Genomic DNA, 21,042 nt, shown 5'->3' with positions numbered 1-21,042 from the left:
CAAATCTCAGACGGTTCATAGAACTGCAAGTTGAATCATTTTAAGTAATGAATCTCATTTCCACTATACTAACTGGATTTCCTCTGGCAATATGCCACCCAGATCTCAGGGAAGGAATTTTCACTGCTCCAGAAACCCATGTCCATCTGAATTTTCTATCCTTTCCACTATCACAGATACTGGAAATGCTTAAAAACCATGTCGATGAAAACTGCTTTGCTGGAGTCCCTGTTCCACAGACTCAGATCTCCGCGGAAGAAAGACAATTTTTAACATCTCTGAAGGCTTGTTGAATAAACCTTTTTTTTTTTTTTTTTTTTTTTGGTCAGTCTCTATCACTGTTTTCTCATTTACTCAATAAATGTTTATTACACTTCCATGTGATTCCCAGTAGACTCCTGAGATAAAAATTCATAGAAAGGGGTTTCCGTGCTGGCTCAGTGGTAAAGAATCCACCTGCCAGTGCTGGAGACAAGAATTTGATCCCCGATCAGGAAAGATACCACATCCTGTGGAGCAACTAAGCCCATGTGCAACAACTGTTGAGTCTGTGCTCTAGCACTCAGGAGCTGCAGCTACTGAGCCCACGTGCTGCACCTACTGAAGTCTGCACACACTAGAGCCCATGCTCTGCAACAAGAAAAGCCACCGCAACGAGAAGCCCACACACTGCAAGTAGAGAGTAGCCCCCACTCACCACAACTAGAGAAAGCCTTTGTGCAGCAATACAGACCCAGCACAGCCAAAAATAAATAAATAAAATTACTGTTTAAAAAGTCAAGGGTTAAGGGATTTCAAAAATGAGAAACATTACAGAGATGGTAGTCTGAGTAGGCTTCATTTAAAGGTTGCCAGGAAAAGAAGAAAGTATTGGATTATATACTAGGAGCATTTAAAGTGTGTTTGGTTATGGCAGTACTCTATGAAAAAGCCAACAAGTGGATTTATGAGAGAACAAAAGGCTGTCTGGAGAAAGAAAGACGCCACATTAAAGGGAAGTAATGAAATAGAAAGTTGACTGTCCAACATAGGGAGGCAGCATAATTAATTGGGACTTGATTTGAATTGGAAGTTATGTGTCCTGAGAACCAAATCTGCCATTGATCAATATATGTGATCAGTTAGTTAACCTTGGGTATCAGATTCAGTGAAGGATGACGGATTGAAAATACTGAAGAGGTGATTCAAAGAGAAGTGAGTTTTCCTAAAAGAAAGAATACATAGGGCTCAAAGCCTAAATAAGAGTGTTACATTGAAACATCTTTTTTTTTTTTTTTTTTGGAACTTTGAGCCAGAATCAAAGGATGAATACAAACTCAAGGAGATACTCATATGCATTAAATCATCCATCATATGGATGGAGGAGTAGAAGCTTCCAGAGTTTGAAGAGAAGATCCCTGGAAAGTCCTAGGAGTCCTAGCCTTCATTTGGTTGAGTCTGACAGAGCCTGGATGCTATAAACAAAGAACTGTGAAGGTCTTTGAAGTTCAAGCACCCTTAGCTTTGTCTCCAGGCTAGACAAAAGTAAAAGCTAAAAGCTATCACCCTGGAACTTCCCTGGCTATCCAGTGGTTAACACGTTGCCTTCCAATGCAGGGGGGTGTGGGTCCGATCCCTAGTCAGGGAGCTAAGATCATATGTGCCTCTTAGCCAAAAAATATAGAACAGAAGCAATATTATAACGAATTCAATAAAGACTTTTAAAATGGTCCACATCAAAAAAATCTTTAAGAAAGTTAATCACCTTTGTGCTAGATTCTACTCTAAGCACTTCATAGGTATTAATATATCAACCCTATGAAACAGGTATTATTATAACAATTGAGGCTTCCCTGGTGGCTCAGACAGTAAACAAATCTGCCTGCAATACAGGAGACCAGGGTTGGAAAAAATCCCCTGGAGGAGGAAATGGCAGCCCACTCAAGTATTCTTGCCATGGACAGAGGAGCCTGGCGGGCTACAGTCCACGGGGTCACAAAGAGTTGGGGACACAACTGAGTGATTAACACTTTCACTTTCATAGCAAATGAGGACACTGAGGCACAGAGAGGTGTAATTTCCCCAAGTTATTCAGGGAGTAAATGGCTAAACCAGAATTCAATATCAAGAAGTCTGGCTTCCAAGTCTACACTCATAACCTCAAACCATTCTGCCTCTCCAACCCACACCAGACAACAAGGCCAAGAAAACAACATTTCAGAGCTTAATAAATGTTATAATTAGATCAATCTAAGTCATGAAATATAAAAGAAATTAGGGGTATGACTGCTGCTGCTGCTAAGTCACTTCAGTCATGTCCAACTCTGTGCAACCCCATAAATGGAAGCCCACCAGGCTCCTCTGTCCCTGGGATTCTCCAAGCAAGAATACTGGAGTGGGTTGCCATTTCCTTCTCCAATGCATGTATGCATGCTAAGTCACTTCAGTCATGTCTGATTCTGTGCGACCCTATGGACAGCAGCCCACCAGGCTCCTCTGTCCACGGGATTCTCTAGGCAAGAATACTGGAGTGGGGTGCCATTGCCTTCTCCTCAGTTCAGTTCAGTTGCTCAGTCATGTCCGACTCTTTGCGACCCCATGAATTGCAGCACGCCAGGCCTCGCTGTCCATCACCAACTCCCGGAGTTCACTCAGACTCACGTCCATCGAGTCAGTGATGCCATCCAGCCATCTCATCCTCTGTCATCCCCTTCTCCTCCTGCCCCCAATCCCTCCCAGCATCAGAGTCTTTTCCAATGAGTCAACTCTTCGCATGAAGTGGCCAAAGTACTGGAGTTTCAGCTTTAACATCATTCCTTCCAAAGAAATCCCAGGGCTGATCTCCTTTAGAATGGACTGGTTGGATGTCCTTGCAGTCCAAGGGACTCTCAAGAGTCTTCTCCAACACCACAGCTCAAAAGCATCAATTCTTCGGCCCTCAGCTTTCTTCACAGTCCAACTCTCACATCCATACATGACCACTGGAAAAACCATAGCCTTGACTAGATGGACCTTTGTTGGCAAAGTAATATCTCTGCTTTTCAATATGCTATGTATGACTAAAGGAAATAAACTAACAGGATTATAATAAATTCTATCACTTAGTCTAGTCCTCTGTTCTTATGGAAGTCATGACTGCAAATGTACTTGAAGGGTATGCTTGTTGCAAATCAATCACTGTGTCTCCTTGGACCAAGAAGACTCACTCAAGAAACATTTATTCATTCATTCCAGCATGTCAGGCACTATATTCCATGCTATGATGCAAAACTGACTACATTGGGATTCTTTCCTTAGAGAAATTACGTTGAAGAATAAAAGAAACAGATTCATATTTGGCTTATTGTAATACTACATGATAAATATTGCAAACTGTTTATTACTAGGATGGACTCCAGATACAATGACCTTCTCAAGTTTTGACATACCACATTCAAATTCTGATATTCTGGTAATTACCAGGCACTCTGTATGAATTCTTTTATAATTCGATTCACTTTTTCTTTCATTGTAAGAGGATTTTGGACATTATTTTCGTAACCAGAGAGACCTGGACGCTCTTGAGTCATGAATTTTTACATCATGTTCTTTATCCTGAAGAAAAGATCTAATTATAATTGAAAATAGATCTGCCACCAGCCTACTGGCTGGGAATCAAGGAATTAAAATTCAGCAGACTTTTAAAGAATGATATAGCTTGACAACATCAAATTTCGTGAACTGTTCTTTCTGTAAAAGTATTTGGAGACATGACAGTAAATGAGATAGAGAGGTCAGAGGTTGATTGCATGGTTATGGCAGGAATTCAAAGAGAAAGAAATAGAATACTTGATCTACCTCTGAAGAATAAATTTCTTTTATATTCATGTAAACGCTACTGAAAAATCAAAAGTTAATACTGGGAGGTGAGGGTATAACAGTTTACTGTATGAAAGAGGTCACAAGAATTCAGAATATATTAGGAAACATCTAAACGATGGCAAAATATGTGGCTGGAAACAGAATGAGAAAGCACTCTACATATCAATACAGAAATATCTCCAGGATTATACTGTTATGAGAAAACAATAGAGCAAAGGACAGGGTACATAATACAGGCTCTTAAATAAGGGGAGGGGAAGGAAATAAAGTGTCCCTTTTTTTGCGCTTACATAAACTAAGACTAGAATGATGTCCACCAGAAAGGGAAAAAAAAAGCTACTAAAAATGTATTTACCTGGGACTTGCCCAATGGTCCAGTGGTTAAGAATCCACCTTCCAATGTAGGGGAAATGAGTTGGATCCCTAGTCAGAGAACTAGGATCCCACATGCCACCAGGCAACTGAGCCTGAGTGCCTATGCATCACAATGAAGACCCAGCACGGTCAAAAAGGGAAGCACTTACCTACCTACAGAAACAGGAAAAAGTAAGCAGAGGTTCTCAAGGATAGGAAGAGACCACTTAGTGAGCACCATTTAAAAGTATTTGACTATTGAATCACATGAGCATATTTACTATTGGACTTCCCTAATGGGTCAGATGGTAAAGCGTCTGCCCAGAATGCGGGAGACTGGGGTTTGATCCCTGGGTCGGGAAGATCCTCTGGAAAGGAAATGGCAACCCACTCAAGTACTCTCACCTGGAAAATCCCATGGATGGAAGAGCATGGTAGGCTGTAGCTCATGGGGTCGCAAAGAGTCGGACACGACTGAGCAACTTCACTTCACTTCACTTCAAGGTATGTGTTAGTCGCTCAGCTATGTCTGACTCTTTGTGACCCCACGAACTATAGCCTACAAGGCTTCTCTGTCCATGGAATTCTCCAGGCAAAAATACTGGAGTGGATTGCCATTCCCTTCTCCAGAGGATCTTCCAGCCCAGGGATCAAACCCTGGTTTCCTGAATCGCAGGCAGATCCTTGAATTCAGTACCTGCCCTTCTGTACAAGAAAAAAGAATACTTACTATATAAAGTACCATTAAAGACATCTTACTTCATAATCCTCATTTGGTCTTACATACTCCACATATCTGGTTTTGTGGAAAGTATTTTCCTGCTCTTGTTTCTGTTTATCCTCCACTTATTCGATTTCTCCTCTTCCTTTCCCCAAATGTTTATCTATTTCTCCTCAGCCTTTGTCTACTTAAGAAGACAAGAGACAAGCTTTTGAAAACTGAATAGCACATATTCACTGTGATCTATTAAATAGTCTTAAAACAAAAAACTAACACTTGGAACTTCCCTGGTGGTCCAGTGCTGAAGACAATGAGCTCCCAATGCAGGGGACCCAGGTTCAAACCCTGATCAGGGAACTAGATCCCATGTGCCACAACTAAGACTCAGCACAAATAAATAAATACTTTTTCAAAAAAAACCTAACACCTTTATTCCGGTTGGTTCCGATTATGTTAATACATTATTTGTGGTAGTAGTTTATTAGTTTCTAGTCACTTGATTTTTAAAAGCTTAGTGTGCATCAGAATCACCTAGAACTCTTGTTAAAATATGTCAAAGCACTTGAATAGGTATTTCTCCAAAGATATATAAATGACATATAAGTACCTTAAAGAACAACAAACTGTGGGAAATTCTTAAAGAGATGGGACTACCAAGACCGCCTTACCTGCCTCCTGAGAAATCTGTATGCAGGTCAAGAAGCAGCAGTTAGAACTGGACATGGAACAACAGACTAGTTCCGAATAGGGAAAGGAGTACCTCAAGGCTGCATATTGTCACTCTGCTTATTTAACTTAAATGCAGTGTATATCATGTGAAATGCCGGGCTGAATGAAGCACAAGCTGGAATCAAAATTTCCAGGAGAAATATCAATAACCTCAGATACACAGATGACACCACCCTTATGGCAAAAAGGGAAGAAGAACTAAAGAGCCTCTTGATGAAAGTGAAAGAGGAGAATGAAAAAACTGTCTTAAAATTCAACATTCAGAAAACTTTGATTATAGCATCCGGTCCTATCACTTGATGGCAAATAGAGAAACAAAGCAAACAGTAAGAGACTATGTTTGGGACTCCAAAATCACTGCAGATGGTGACTGCAGCCATGAAATTCAAAGATGCTTGCTCCTTGGAAGAAAAGCTATGACAAACCTAGATGGCACATTAAAAAGCAGAGACATTACTTTGCCAACAAAGGTCCATCTAGTCAAAGCTATGGTTTTTCCAGTTGTTATGTATGGATGTGAGAGTTGGATTATAAAGAAAGCTAAGCACCAAAGAATGGATGCTTTTGAACTGTGGTATTGGACAAGACTCTTGAGAGTCCCTTGGACTGCAAGGAGATCAGACCAGTCCATCCTAAAGGAAATCAGTCCTGAATATTCACTGGAAGGACTGATGCTGAAGCTGAAACTCCAATACTTTGGCCACCTGATGCAAAGAACTGACTCATTGGAAAAGACCCTGATGCTGGGAAAGATTTTAAAGGCAGAAGGAGAAGGGGACAACAGAGAATGAGATGGTTGGATGACACCACCAATTCGATGGACATGAGTTTAAGCAAGCTCCGGGAGTTGGTGATGGACAGGGAAGCCTGGTGTGCTGCAGTCCATGGGATCACAAAAAGTCAGACATGACTGAGTGACTGAACTGACTGACTGACCTGAAAGAACTTTGATACTATTACTGATTCAGATCAGATCAGATCAGTCCCTCAGTTGTGTCTGACTCTTTGCGACCCCATGAATCTCAGCACGCCAGGCCTCCCTGTCCATCACCAACTCCCGGAGTTCACTCAGACTCATATCCATCGAGTCAGTGATGCCATCCAGCCATCTCATCCTCTGTCGTCCCCTTCGCCTCCTGCCCCCAATCCCTCCCAGCATCAGAGTCTTTTCCAATGAGTCAACTCTTCACATGAGGTGGCCAAAGTACTGGAGTTTCAGCTTTAGCATCATTCCTTCCAAAGAAATCCCAAGGCTGATCTCCTTCAGAATGGACTGGTTGGATGTCCTTGCAGTCCAAGGGACTCTCAAGAGTCTTCTCCAACACCACAGTTCAAAAGCATCAATTCTTCTGCGCTCAGCCTTCTTCACAGTCCGACTCTCACATCCATACATGACCACAGGAAAAACCATAGCCTTGACTAGACGAACCTTTATGGCAAAGTAATGTCTCTGCTTTTGAACATGCTATCTAAGTTGGTCATAACTTTCCTTCCAAGGAGTAAACGTCTTTTAATTTCATGGCTGCAGTCTATTACTGATTAGAGAAACACAAATTGAGACCATAATGAGATACCACTTTATATCTACAAAAATGGCTATAATTGTTTTAAAAATTAACAAGTGTTGTCAAGGATGCAGAGAAATTATAGCCTTTGTACAGCTGCCAGGAATGTCAAATGGTGCAGCCTCTGTGAAAAAGTGTGGTGGAGCCTCAAAAAGTTAAACATAAAATTACTATATAATTTGACAGTTCCACTCCTAAGAATATACTTCCAAAGAATTGGAAAAGAAAACTCAATCAGATAGATACTTGTATGCCATTGTTCACAGCACCCTTAGTCACAATAAGTTGGTAATCAAAAATCCATCAACAGATAATGAAGGGATATATAAAAGGTGGTATGTACCTACAGTGGAAAATTATTTGGCCATAAAAAAGGGATATGGTTCTGACATTTCTACAACATGGATGAAACTTGAGAACATTATGCTAAGTGAAATAAGCCAGAAACAAAAGGACAAATATTGTATGATTCCACTTATATGAAATATCTAAAAGAGAAGATGTCTTAGAAACAGAAAGTAGACTAGAGGATACCAGGGACAGGAGATAGGTGGAAGCTATTGCTTAATGGGTACAACGCTTCTCTTAAGAATGGCAAAAAGGATTTGGAGATAAAATAGTGGTGATGATTATACAGCATTGCATATATACTTAAAGCTACTGAATTATGCATTTAAATAATGGTTGAAATGACAATTTTTATCCTTTATGTACTTCACTATAGTAAAAACACACACAAAAAATCCAATGTTAGGCATATCAGGATGAAATTCAGAAAACAAAGACAAAGAACATATATTAGAATGAACAGATTACTCAAAAACAGTACTTGAAGATAACAAAATATCTCAAAACATTGAGAGAAAATATCTTCAAATCTAAAAATATATACCTAGATAACTTACAAACAAGGGTCAAAAAATTTTTAGGTAAACAAAAGACAGACTGGGAGAGGATACTTTTAATTCAAATAAACAATTAAGTATTCGTCTCTAACAGAGAACAGACTTGTGGTTGCCAAGGGAGATGGGATGGGAGAGGGATGGAGTGGGAGTTCGGGGTTAGCAGATGTAGCTATTACATGCATAGAATGGATAAACAACAAGGTCCTACTGTACAGCACAAGGAACTGTATCCAACCTATTGGGATAAACTATAATGAAAAAGAACATATATATACGTGTGTGTGTGTGTGTGTGTGTGTGTGCGCCTGCTTAGTCGCTTCAGTCATGTCCCACTCTTTGCAACCCTAAGGACTGTAGCCCGTCAGGCTCCTCTGTCCATGGGATTCACCAGGCAAGAATACTGGAGTGGGTTGCCATGCCTTTTACCATAGATAGATAGATAGATAGATAGATAGATACACACACACACACATATATATAAACTATGTATAACTGAATCACTGTGTACAGCAGAAATTAACACAGCATTGTAAATCAACTGTATTTCAATTTTAAAAATATTAGTGTTTAGAATATATCTTTTAAAGGCTATAAATCACCATGAATAAGGCAAATCAATAGAAAAAATCGACAAAAGACATGAAACAACTAAAGAAAGGTAAACACAGGAGTTACCTAGCCTGTTTAGTAATCAGAAACACACAAATTAAAACAACATTATTTATACACATTGGGAAAAATTTTTTAAGTTTGGCACTGTTATAATTGGGTGAGATTGCAGAAGGGGAATATATACCTTAAAGGGTAATTTGTTAGAATTCTAAAATATACATACAGTATGGTAACAATTCCACTTCTGCGTATCTACCATAAAGAAATACCCCACATGTAAATAAGGAGCCTATGCAAGAACATTCATTACAGTATTGTTATCAGAAAAACCTAGAAACCACAGTTTAAATATTAAAAGGGCAGAATAAAATGTGGTATTGTGCAATAAAATACTACAGAGCAGATAAAATAAATTAACTGGCTCTGAATTAGAACATACAAAAACTCTTCTTCCACTAGATAAAATTCTTAATCCTTTACAGATAAATGGCAGATTTTACCCAGTTGGGTCAAGGAAGGAGAGAATTGCAGCAAAATCAATGGAAGTTTATACAACCTCTTCAGTTCAGTTCAGTCGCTCAGTCGTGTCCGACTCTTTGCGACCCCATGAATTGCAGCACTCCAGGCCTCCCTGTCCATCACCAACTCCCGGAGTTCACTCAGACTCACACCCATTGAGTCAGTGATGACATCCAGCCATCTCATCCTCCCTCGTCCCCTTCTCCTCCTGCCCTCAATCCTTCCCAGCATCAGAGTCTTTTCCAATGAGTCCACTCTTCACATGAGGTGGCCAAAGTACTGCAGTTTCAGCTTTAGCATCATTCCTTCCAAAGAAATCCCAGGGCTGATCTCCTTCAGAATGGACTGGTTGGATCTCCTTGCAATCCAAGGAGAAGACTCTCAGAAGTCTTCTCCAACACCACAGTTCAAAAGCATCAATTTTTCAGTGCTCAGCCTTCTTCACAGTCAAACTCTCACATCCATACATGACCACTGGAAAAACCATAGCCTTGACTAAACGGACCTTTGTTGGCAAAGTAATGTCTCTGCTTTTGAATATGCTATCTAGGTTGGTCAGAACTTTCCTTCCAAGGAGTAAGCGTCTTTGAATTTCATGGCTGCAGTCACCATCTGCAGTGATTTTGGAACCCAAAAAAATAAAGTCTGACACTGTTTCCACTGTTTCCCCATCTATTTCCCATGAAGTGATGGGACCAGATGCCATGATCTTCGTTTTCTGAATGTTGAGCTTTAAGCCAACTTTTTCACTCTCCTCTTTCACCTTCATCAAGAGGCTTTTTAGTTCTTCTTCACTTTCTGCCATAAGGGTGGTGTCATCTGCATATCTGAAGTTATTGATATTTCTCCCAGCAATCTTGATTCCAGCTTGTGCTTCTTCCAGCCCAGCGTTTCTCATGATGTACTCTGCATATAAGTTAAATAAGCAGGGTGACAATATACAGCCTTGATGTACTCCTTTTCCTATTTGGAACCAGTCTGTTGTTCCATGTCCAGTTCTAACTGTTGCTTCCTGACCTACATACAAATTTCTCAAGAGGCAGGTCAGGTTGTCTGGTATTCTCATCTCTTTCAGAATTTTCCAGTTTATTGTGATCCACACAGTCAAAGGCTTTGGCACAGTCAATAAAGCAGAAATAGATGTTTTTCTGGAATTCTCTTGCTTTTTCGATGATCCAGCGGATGTTGGCAATTGGGAGGCGGCCAAGAGGAGTTACCCCATGTCCGAGGTCAGGGCAGCGGCCGAGAGTGCCAGGCTGCGACAGCACGGGAACAGCCGAGAGGAGCTGCCCAGCGTCCGAGGTTAGGGGTGGCAGCCGAGAGGAGATACAACCCCTTAGGCAATAAAAAAATGATTTTCATTTAAAGGGTTCAATGAGTCAATTTGATTTACAATTTAGAAAAAAAAGGTTTAAAAAATAGTAAAGCCTGCATTTGGATTCCAGTTTTTTTCCTTTAATTCCTCTATACTGGCTTTATGTTTGTGGACTGTCTTAAAAGATGTCCTTCATGTATCCTTTTAAAGAATGCAGGATGGCAGAGACATCAGAATCCCCATAGAGAGAAATTTAGCAGAAAAATAAATGAGCCATTATTTTCACTGGACAATGAGCTGGAGACCTTTCTGGAACAACATTAAAGGATCAAGATTTTAATTTTCAGATGTTGACAGTTATTATCAATGTATTTTATTCCTCAGGTCATTTTTCAAAATGAAAAAAATTACCTAAACCAGCAAGTTCAGCTAAAAATAAGAAACAAATTATAACTTTATGGATAATGATAGTTTTTAAAGTGTTTTGTTATGTTTTTCACTTTGTGTATTCTCATTAGTTTCTGATTAAAAATTAGTAAAAAGAGTTATGTCAAAACATAGTTGGGCTCAGATTCTGAGAAGAAAAAATTGGTCATATCCAGTAATTGGGCTTCCTGTACTTGAAGCAGGTTAATATTTAAGCAAAAGAAATGTCCTCAGAAGGTGTGGGACTCAGGCAAAGTGCAGCTAAATGTACTCTTGTGTAATTTATTTGGATAGAGTGCAAATACAAGAAGGAGACTTGTGGGATGCCAAGGGAAGACAGGTGAGTTCTTCAGTCATACCGTAACTGTTATAGGAAATTAACATTTTATAAAATTGGTTCAAGCCTTCTAGCTCATCATCCCTATTTTGTCTCCAACTGCAAATGCTTTTGCTTTCTGTTTCATGTCCATCAATCATTCAACCATTATTTATTGAGCAACTACACTCTGGCCCACTAGGAAGTAAAACAGACAAAAATTCCCACCTTCAGAGAGCTTAATTAAAACGCTTAAGCTATGACAAACCTAGACAGCATATTAAAAAGAAGAGACATCACTTTGCAAGCAAAGGTCTGTCTAGTCAAAGCTATGGTTTTTCCAGTACTCATGTACAAATGTGAGAGTCAGACCATAAAGAAGGCTGAGCACCAAAGAATTGATGCTTTCCAATGGTAGTGCTGGAGAAGACTCTTGAGAGTCCCTTGGATTGCAAGGAGATCAAACCAGTCAATCCTAAAGGAAATCAACCCTGAATATTCATTGGAAGGACTGATGTTGAAGCTGACGCTCCAATACTTTGGCCACCTGATTTAAGAGCAGACTCATCAGAAAGGACCCAGATGTTGGGAAAGATTGAAAGCAGGAGAAGCGCGTGACAGGATGAGATGGTTAGATATGATCACTGTCTCAATGGACATGAATCTGAGCAAAATCCGAGAGATGGTGAAGGACAGGGAAGCCTGACATCACAGAGTCAGACAGACTTAGCAACTGAACAACTGAACAACAGAGAGCTTATGCTCTAGAGTGAGGAGAAAGATAAAAAGCAAGATAAATGAGGAAGCTAAATTGCATATAAGAAATGATTCCCACTATGGGAAGCAAAGCAGGGGAAGAAGGTGTGAGTACGAGTGGAAAGTGATCACATCTCTAAACAGGAAAGCCTCCAGGAGAGGCTCACTTTTATGCAGCAACTTGTAAAAGGTGAAAAAATATTGTGCATTTTCCTGTCTCCAGCTTCCCTGCCTTCTTGTCTTTGATTTCCCTTTCTTCTTTCCTTCTACCTTTTCTCTCTCTTCCTCTTAACTACAGAAACTACATGATGAAATAAGTATTGAAAAGCTGTAGAATCTGTATTAAAGTCATAGCAGCTCTGTTCCTCACAGAATCTTTACAAAGATAATCTAGTAGCTGTATTGTCTGAAGATTGATAAATTTCTTCCCTACATCATTCATATCAGTAGCAGACTTATAACTGTTTCACTTAACACATCTTGGGAACAGTGATTATTATCATTGTTATTGTTTTATTATTATTATTAAGGGTGGGGAAAAGGGAGGTGCTCTAACACTTATCCTTGCTCACCTTGCATCCTGCCCTGTCATGAACATATTACACAGCTTTCTTTCTGCACTTTCACAGTAATCCTATGAGCAGATACTATTAGTATCCACATTCTAAGGATGTAAAAGTGAGGCTTTGCAATCTTAAGTAAACCAGAGAACTCAGGATTTGAACCCTGGCATTCTAACTCCAGACATTCTCAATCATCATGCGAGTCTTGAACTCTTCAGTGTTCTTTCTAAGGCTTCTTCTCATGAAAATCTCCTTATCCCAGTGTTAGTGCTCAGAAAGCTGTAGCTTAGGTTAGAAGCAAAGGTGACTTCATCAGAAGCACACGAAAGAGGCAATGCTGCATAGTGGTGAAGAAAAGCTGGGGCCCTGGGCCCAGAACACCTGAGTTCAGATTTTCTTGCTGTGCTTAGTAGCTGTGAGTCCCCAGTAGGTGACCTAACCTCTGGGTACTCCATCTCTAAAGTGGGGGCAATAATAAGACCCACTTGATGAGGTAATTGGAAGTGTTAAATTAGGTAACACAGCCTAGCATACCATAAGAGTTCGAATAGAGTTCAATAAACTATCCAGTGTAAAAACAGGACTAGAACTCCATTTGGACTTGCAGTTCAGTGTGGTACTCAGAGCAGTATGTATTCCACCCCTGAGGAGAAGAAGGATCCGACTTGGTAGAGCAATATTCCAAGCAAGGAAATTTCCTGTTTCAGGAAAGTTTATAGTATTTTACCAAAATAATAAATAGTAATAATTAACTCTAAAAGAATTAAAAATTAAAAGAACTCTGGTGGCTCAGAAGGTAAAGAATCCTCCTGCAATGCAGGAGATCCGGATTCACTCCCTGGGTCAGGAAGCTCCCCTGGAGAAGGGAATACTACCTACTCCAGTGTTCTAGCCTGGAGAATCCCATAGACAGTGGAGAACCAGCAAGCTACAGTCCATGGGGTTGCATGAGAGTCAAACACAACTGAATGACACAGAACTATATACTAAAGGACTAAGTTTCTATATGTAAATAATCCTTCATTAAATCTGACCCAAACTGAAAATATAACAAATTTTAAAATTGCCCAAATTTGTAAAAATCTTTATTTATTTTTATACCTCTTAAATTTTCATGCCTTGGTTTTCCTTTAATTTTCATGATACCATATTATCTGAATTTTCTCCTACTGCTCTGGCTCCTTCCTCTGCTGCTGCTGCTAAGTCGCTTCAGTCCTGTCCGACTCTGTGCGACCCCAGAGACGGTAGCCCACCAGGCTCCCCCAAACCTGGGATTCTCCAGGCAAGAACACTGGAGTGGGTTGCCATTTCCTTCTCCAATGCATGAAAGTGAAAAGTGAAAGTAAAGTCGCTCAGTCGTGTCCGACTCTTAGCGACCCCATGGACTGCAGCCTACCAGGCTCCTCCATCCATGGGATTTTCCAGGCAAGAGTACTGGAGTGGGGTGCCATTGCCTTCTCTGACAAGACATCTGTACACAAACTCAATAAATGATGAGGAGACAAAGAAAGGTGAGTACGATAAATATTCAGTCCAGAATAAAGAGTAGGGAAAATGGACTCTAGTTCTTGATGGGGGAGTGGCAAGGACAAAAGAGCCTGTGGTTCATTATTATATACACTTCAAATAGATGTAGTTCATGGTTCATCAGCTAGACTCAATGAAGGCATTTGCTTCTTTGTTTTTAAAGATCATGTTTGATGGGAGACGGGCAGCCATCTTGGGAAACAAGTCTGACACAGCATTTTACACGATAGCTGTCAGGCAGTCAACATTCCTTCTTCATGTATGAACGTGGCTGCTTTCCCATTGACCTTCCCATTAAACAGCTTTAATCTCTCAGTGTTTGAGTCAGTGAGTCATTTGAAAAAGGTACTGGAATTCTGGTTGTTGTTTGAAACCCTCCCTGCACAACTTCTAGTCAGGTCAAAAAAGTGTTAGCTTGAAGACCTACCAAATGGTTGTCAGCTTGGCAACCAATCTCAGAGACAATGGTGAGGCACTCTTTTAGGAAATGCTGCATTGGCAGCAGCCACGTGATGTACATAAGGACACAGAGTATAAAAAGCGATTCAGATGAAATGCCCTCTAATGAAAATAAGTTTTAAGAATATTGAATGCCGGATGTAGGCCTGGGAGGGAGGCACAGGACAGAAGGGCTAGCTAACATTCCAAATACATCATTGCTAGATTTCAGGCGAATAGTGAAAAAGCTCTTGATTTCCAGTCTAGTGTTCTCTGCAGAACACTAAGATTTCCTGACTTGGATAACCCAACACAGAAGGCACTTAAACAGAAAAATGGACGGCATGGCTTTTGTCTTTCCAAATGGGGTAGGGGATTAGATGACATTTGTTTATTAAGGACAGAAAAAGCCTGGGGACCTAGCACTACATCAGGGGCTTTGTGATAATTCTGTGCCATCTACTAGATGCACTTTTTTTACCTTTTGGCCATGCCAAATGACATGTGGGATCTTAGTTCCCCAGCCAGGAATCAAACCTGGGCCCTCTGTATTGGGAGTGCAGAGTCTTAAGCAGTGGACCACCAGGAAAGTCCCTGTGCCATACAGTGAAATGACATAGTGTATGTGACTATGAACCATTCCAAAATGATACCAAGATTAGCACTTGATTCTACCTGCATCTTCTCCTTTCTCTCTTAATTTTTGGAAAGCTTCATTTTCTGTAATCAACTGTGTCCTTTCTATTAAAAATATGATGTGTTTCTGTTTTATCCTCTTTTGTTCTCTTCTTCATTACTGACACGTGCTACTGCTGATACTTTTACTTTCCTTGTCACTTAATGTTATGTTTTTTGTTCTTATTCACTTGCTGCCATTCTAGGACTGGAGTCGATAACTGGCAGTGACCTGAATACAGTGTACAAGCAGTCTGACTAATCAAATGATCCTAGATTTCTGTTTGAAAATGTCTGGTGACAAAGGGAATGAGTCACCACAAATGAACTATTCCGGGATCTGAGTAAAGTCAAAATGACACAAGAATTTTTCTAGAAACAAGATAAGTGATTGGATAACAGATTCTACCCATGATTGGTCATTTAAAAATAAAACAGACAAAAGCCTGGAAGAGCAGTCTTTAACTCAATACCCTCTGAATGATCTTGGACAGAGTACTTTAGCAATTCTTCAGTTCCGTTCAGTTCAGTCGCTCAGTCGTGTCCAACTCTTTGTGACCCCATGAATCGCAGCACACCAGGCCTCCCTGTCCATCACCAACTCCCGGAGTTCACTCAGACTCACATCCATCGAGTCAGTGATGCCATCCAGCCATCTCATCCTCCGTCGTTCCCTTCTCCTCCTGCCCCCAATCCCTCCCAGCATCAGAGTCTTTTCCAATGAGTCAACTCTTCACATGAGGTGGCCAAAGTACTGCAGTTTCAGCTTCAGCATCATTCCCTCCAAAGAAATACCAGGGCTGATCTCCTTCAGAATGGACTGGTTGGATCTCCTTGCAGTCCAAGGGACTCTCAAGAGTCTTCTCCAACACCATAGTTCAAAAGCATCAATTCTTCTGCGCTCAGCCTTCTTCACAGTCCAACTCTCACATCCATACATGACCACAGGAAAAACCATAGCCTTGACTAGACGGACCTTTGTTGGCAAAGTAATGTCTCTGCTTTTGAATATGCTATCTAGGTTGGTCATAACTTTTCTTCCAAGGAGTAAGCATCTTTTAATTTCATGGCTGCAGTCACCATCTGCAGTGATTTTGGACCCCAAAAAAATAAAGTCTGACACTGTTTCCACTGTTTCCCCATCTATTTCCCATGAAGTGATGAGACCAGATGCCATGATCTTCGTTTTCTGAATGTTGAGCTTTAAGCCAACTTTTTCACTCTCCACTTTCACTTTCATCAAGCGGCTTTTTAGTTCCTCTTCACTTTCTGCCATAAGGGTGGTGTCATCTGCATATCTGAGGTTATTGATATTTCTCCCGGCAATCTTGATTCCAGCTTGTGCTTCTTCCAGCCCAGTGTTTCTCATGATGTACTCTGCATATAACTTAAACAAGCAGGGTGACAATATAGCAATTCTTAGATCAGGGCAATCATCGACTTTGACCACAAGAGGGCAGTTAAAATCACAAGAGATCATCATATATGTTTGTTTGTTTTATGAAAAATCCGAAATCTGGGTATGTAAACTGAATTTGTTCAGATAAGCTAGTTCATTATATTTTTAGTTTATTTTTTAATTTAAGCATAATTCCTTTGCAGAATTTTGCCATTTTCTGCCACACATCAACAAGAATCATCCATAGGTACACCCATGTCCCCTCCCTTCTGAACCTCCCTCCCACCTCTCTCCCATCCCACGCTTCTAGATTCTCACAGAGCCTCAGCTTGAGTTCCCTGAGTCATACAGCAAATTACCTTCGGCTATCTATTTCACGTGTGGTATTGTAAATTTCCATGTTACTCTCTCCATACATCTCACCCTCTCCTTCCTCTCCTCTCCCCAATCCCCACCCCTGTGTCCATAGGTCTGTTCTCTATGTCTGCTTCTCCATTGCTGCCCTGAAAGTAAATTCATCAGCACCATCTTTTCAAAGTGGATGGGAAAGAGAAGGAAGGAAGGAAAGGATTGTGGTTGTTGTTCAATCTCTAAACCATCTCCAACTCTTTGTGACCCCATGAGCTGCAGCATTACTTTACTAGCATGTGAGATGAGTGCAATGGTGTGGTAGTTTGAGCATACTTTGGCATTGCCTTTCTTTAGGATTGGAATGAAAATGGACCTTTTCCAGTCCTGTGGCTACTGCTGAGTTTTCCAAATTTGCTGGCATATTGAGTGCAGCACTTTCACAGCATCATCTTTCAGGATTTGAAATAGCTCTACTGGAATTCCATCACCTCCACTAGCTTTGTTCGTAATGATGCTTTCTAAGGGGCTCTTGACTTCACATTCCAGGATGTCTGGCTCTAGGTGAGTGATCACACCATTGTGATTATCTTGGTCATGAAGATCTTTTTTGTACAGTTCTTCTGTGTATTCTTGCCACCTCTTCTTAATATCTTCTGCTTCTGTGAGGTCCATACCATTTCTGTCCTTTATCGAGCCCATCTTTGCATGAAATGTTCCCTTGGTATCTCTAATTTTCTTGAAGAGATCTCTAGTCTTTCCCATTCTGTTGTTTTCCTCTATTTCTTTGCATTGATCACTGAGAAAGGCTTTCTTATCTCTTCTTGCTATTCTTTGGAACTCTGCATTCAGATGCTTATATCTTTCCTTTTCTCCTTTGCTTTTCCCTTCTCTTCTTTTCATACAGATCAAATTGCCAACATCCGCTGGATCATTAAAAAAGCAAGAGAGTTCCAGAAAACATCTATTTCTGCTTTATTGACTATGCCAAAGCATTTGACTGTGTGGATCACAATAAACTGTGGAAAACTCTGAAAGAGATGGGAATACTAGGCCACCTGACCTGCCTCTTGAAAATTTGTATGCAGGTCAGGAAGCAACATGTAGAACTGGACATGGAACAACAGACTGGTTCCAAATAGGAAAAGGAGTACATCAAGGCTGTATATTGTCACCCTGCTTATTTAACTTATATGCAGAGTACATCATGAGAAACGCTGGGCTGGAAGAAGCACAAGCTGGAATCAAGATTGCTGGGAGAAATATCAATAACCTCAGATATGCAGATGACATCACCCTTATGGCAGAAAGTGAAGAGGAACTAAAAAGCCTCTTGATGAAGGTAAAAAGTGGAGAGTGAAAAAGTTGTCTTAAAGCTCAACATTCAGAAAACGAAGATCATGGCATCTGGTCACATCACTTCATGGGAAATAGATGGGGAAACAGTGGAAACAGTGTCAGACTTTATTTTTTTGGGGTCCAAAATCACTGCAGATGGTGACTGCAGCCATGAAATTAAAAGACGCTTACTCCTTGGAAGAAAAGTTATGACCAACCTAGATAGCATATTGAAAAGCGGAGACATTACTTTGCCAACAAAGGTCCATCGAGTCAAGGCTATGGTTTTTCCTGTGGTCATGTATGGATGTGAGAGTTTGACTGTGAAGAAGGCTGAGCACTGAAGGATTGATGCTTTTGAACTGTGGTGTTGGAGAAGACTCTTGAGAGTCCCTTGGACTGCAAAGAGATCCAACCAGTCCATTCTGAAGGAGATCAGCCCTGGGATTTCTTTGGAAGGAATGATGCTAAAGCTGAAACTGCAGTACTTTGGCCACCTCATGTGAAGAGTGGACTCATTGGAAAAGACTCTGATGCTGGGAGGGATTGGGGGCAGGAGGAGAAGGGGACGACAGAGGATGAGATGCTGGATGGCATCACTGACTCGATGGACATGAGTCTGAGTGAACTCCGGGAGTTGGTGATGGACAGGGAGGCCTGGTGTGCTGCAATTCATGGGGTCACACAGAGTCGGACATGGCTGAAGCAACGTAGCAGCAGCAGCAGCAGTGAAGTACTTGTAGTAAAGTCAGTACAAAAAACCAAAAATATGTCAAAACAGTTGGTGATGATCACCATGTTGTAAAATTATTAGTGATTTTATTTTATTATATCTGCTTTCATGCTGCTACTGCTAAGTTACTTCAGTCATGTCCGACTCTGTGGGACCCATAGACAGCAGCTCACCCGGCTCCCCCGTCCCTGGGATTCTTCAGGCAAGAACACTGGGGTGGGTTGTCATTTCCTTCTCCAATGCATGAAAGTGAAAAGTGAAAGTGAAGTCACTCAGTCGTGTCCGACTCTTCGTGACCCCATGGACTGCAGCCTACCAGGCTCCTCCATCCATGGGATTTTCCAGGCAAGAGTACTGGAGTGGGGTGCCATCGCCTTCTCTGATCTGCTCTCATAGTTTCTCTAATTTCTGTAATGAGCATGAAACGCTTTTTGTATTTCTCCTGGAGAAGAGAATGGCAACCCACTGCAGTATTCTTGCCTGGAGAATCCTATGGACAGAGGAGCCTGGCGGGCTACAGTCTGTGGGGTGACAGGAGTCTGAGACGACTTAGCAACTAAACCACCACCAATAATTTTGTAAAGAGATGTTTAATATTGTTTTAATACTCTTAACCTATTTTCCCATTCCCAAGCAGAGCACCCCAGAAAGCTGGTGTAAGAATAAACATACTGGCAATAAATAAGAATGTGCAGTGTCCACTGGATACAAATAAAAAACCACTTTCCTGGAAATCAAAATAATTATAGTCAAGTTTCAACTTATCACAAATTGTGTGGTCATGTACATAAATTCTAAAATGCACATTCTTTTTGATTTAACATTTTTATTCCTTAGAAATTAGCACAGACATAACCCCAAAGAAGGAAAAATAAGTACAAATAAAAATGTTAAATGCTCTATAATTTATAGTAATAGAAATAAATCTAAATGTCTAAGTATAGTGGAATGATTTAGCAAATTATAGCAGTGATTTCAAGGAACAATACTAAAACTTGTAATAGTAAGACTATGAGGCAAAAAAGAGAGAAAGCTTATGGAGCTACACTAAAGAACACACTTCATGGGAGTTTGCTCCCCAAGATATAAAATCAAATATTAATTTTGGCACTTACACAGTTATCTGCCTGTCTCAGAAAGTGTTTTCTCGGGGTTCCATGTAAGAATGGTTTGTTTCATCTTCAAATTCCCAGAGTCACAGGGTCTAGTATCTGTAATGCTCTTAATACCTTCTTTCTACACTTGTCACCATTCTGGTGCAACACTGGGAGTATGGGAAGGACCTAGTTATATGAATTGTTCAGGGGACATTCAAATTTAAGGAATCCAATATGCTGCACTTTTCTTCCTTTGTGTGCCATTTCTCAAGGATTCTCTGTTCCTTATCAGTCCCTATTCTGGGAATGAGTAGAGCCACACACTGTTCTCAGGACTGAGATCATGCGAAAGGGTACCTGCTTGGATTCTTTTCAGTAGCTCCCTTCAATGACTCTTTTCAGCATCAGTGACCTTGTATCTATTAGACTATCCATTTTGTTGCAATTGATGGGATTTCTGGCACCCCACTCCAGTACTCTTGCCTGAAAAATCCCATGGACGGGGGAGCCTGGTAGGCTGCAGTCCATGGAGTCGCTAAGAGTTGGACACGACTGAGCGTCTTCACTTTCACTTTTCACTTTCATGCATTGGAGAAGGAAATGGCAACCCACTCCAGTGTTCTTGTCTGGAGAATCCCAGGGACAGGGGAGCCTGGTGGGCTGCTGTCTCTGGGGTCGCACAGAGTCAGACACGACTGAAGCAACTTAGCAGCAGCATGCTTTGTAATGGCTGAGTAATCATTTTACAAAAGATATATAAGCCTGCATTTCTGCTAATAAATTACCTTTGTTCCACTAGAGACTTGGGTCCCCGTGTCATTCTTTCTTTCTCTCTCTCCCTCTGGTTACTTCTCTGGAGTGCAGAA

General features: G+C 40.8%; 1 protein-coding gene across 2 annotated transcripts in view; it reads left to right on the top strand.

Moving 5' to 3' along the window:
- A2M (alpha-2-macroglobulin) overlaps positions 1–328 on the top strand; it is a 72,280-nt gene extending 71,952 nt beyond the window's left edge. The window contains exon 36 of one of the 2 annotated variants that reach the window (XM_055570179.1): positions 177–328. In XM_055570179.1, the coding sequence (XP_055426154.1) occupies positions 177–193 (17 nt within the window). In that variant the 3' untranslated portion in view covers positions 194–328. The remainder of the gene's footprint in view (positions 1–176) is intronic. The other variant, XM_055570176.1, reaches the window with a different exon arrangement.
- Positions 329–21,042: the final 20,714 nt, after the last annotated feature.

This window comes from Bubalus kerabau, chromosome 1 (genome assembly GCF_029407905.1).
Source record: "Bubalus kerabau isolate K-KA32 ecotype Philippines breed swamp buffalo chromosome 1, PCC_UOA_SB_1v2, whole genome shotgun sequence".
Taxonomy (NCBI): domain Eukaryota; kingdom Metazoa; phylum Chordata; class Mammalia; order Artiodactyla; family Bovidae; genus Bubalus; species Bubalus kerabau.
Note: the sequence above shows the minus strand (reverse complement) of the source record. Positions and strands in the feature narration are given on the sequence as shown.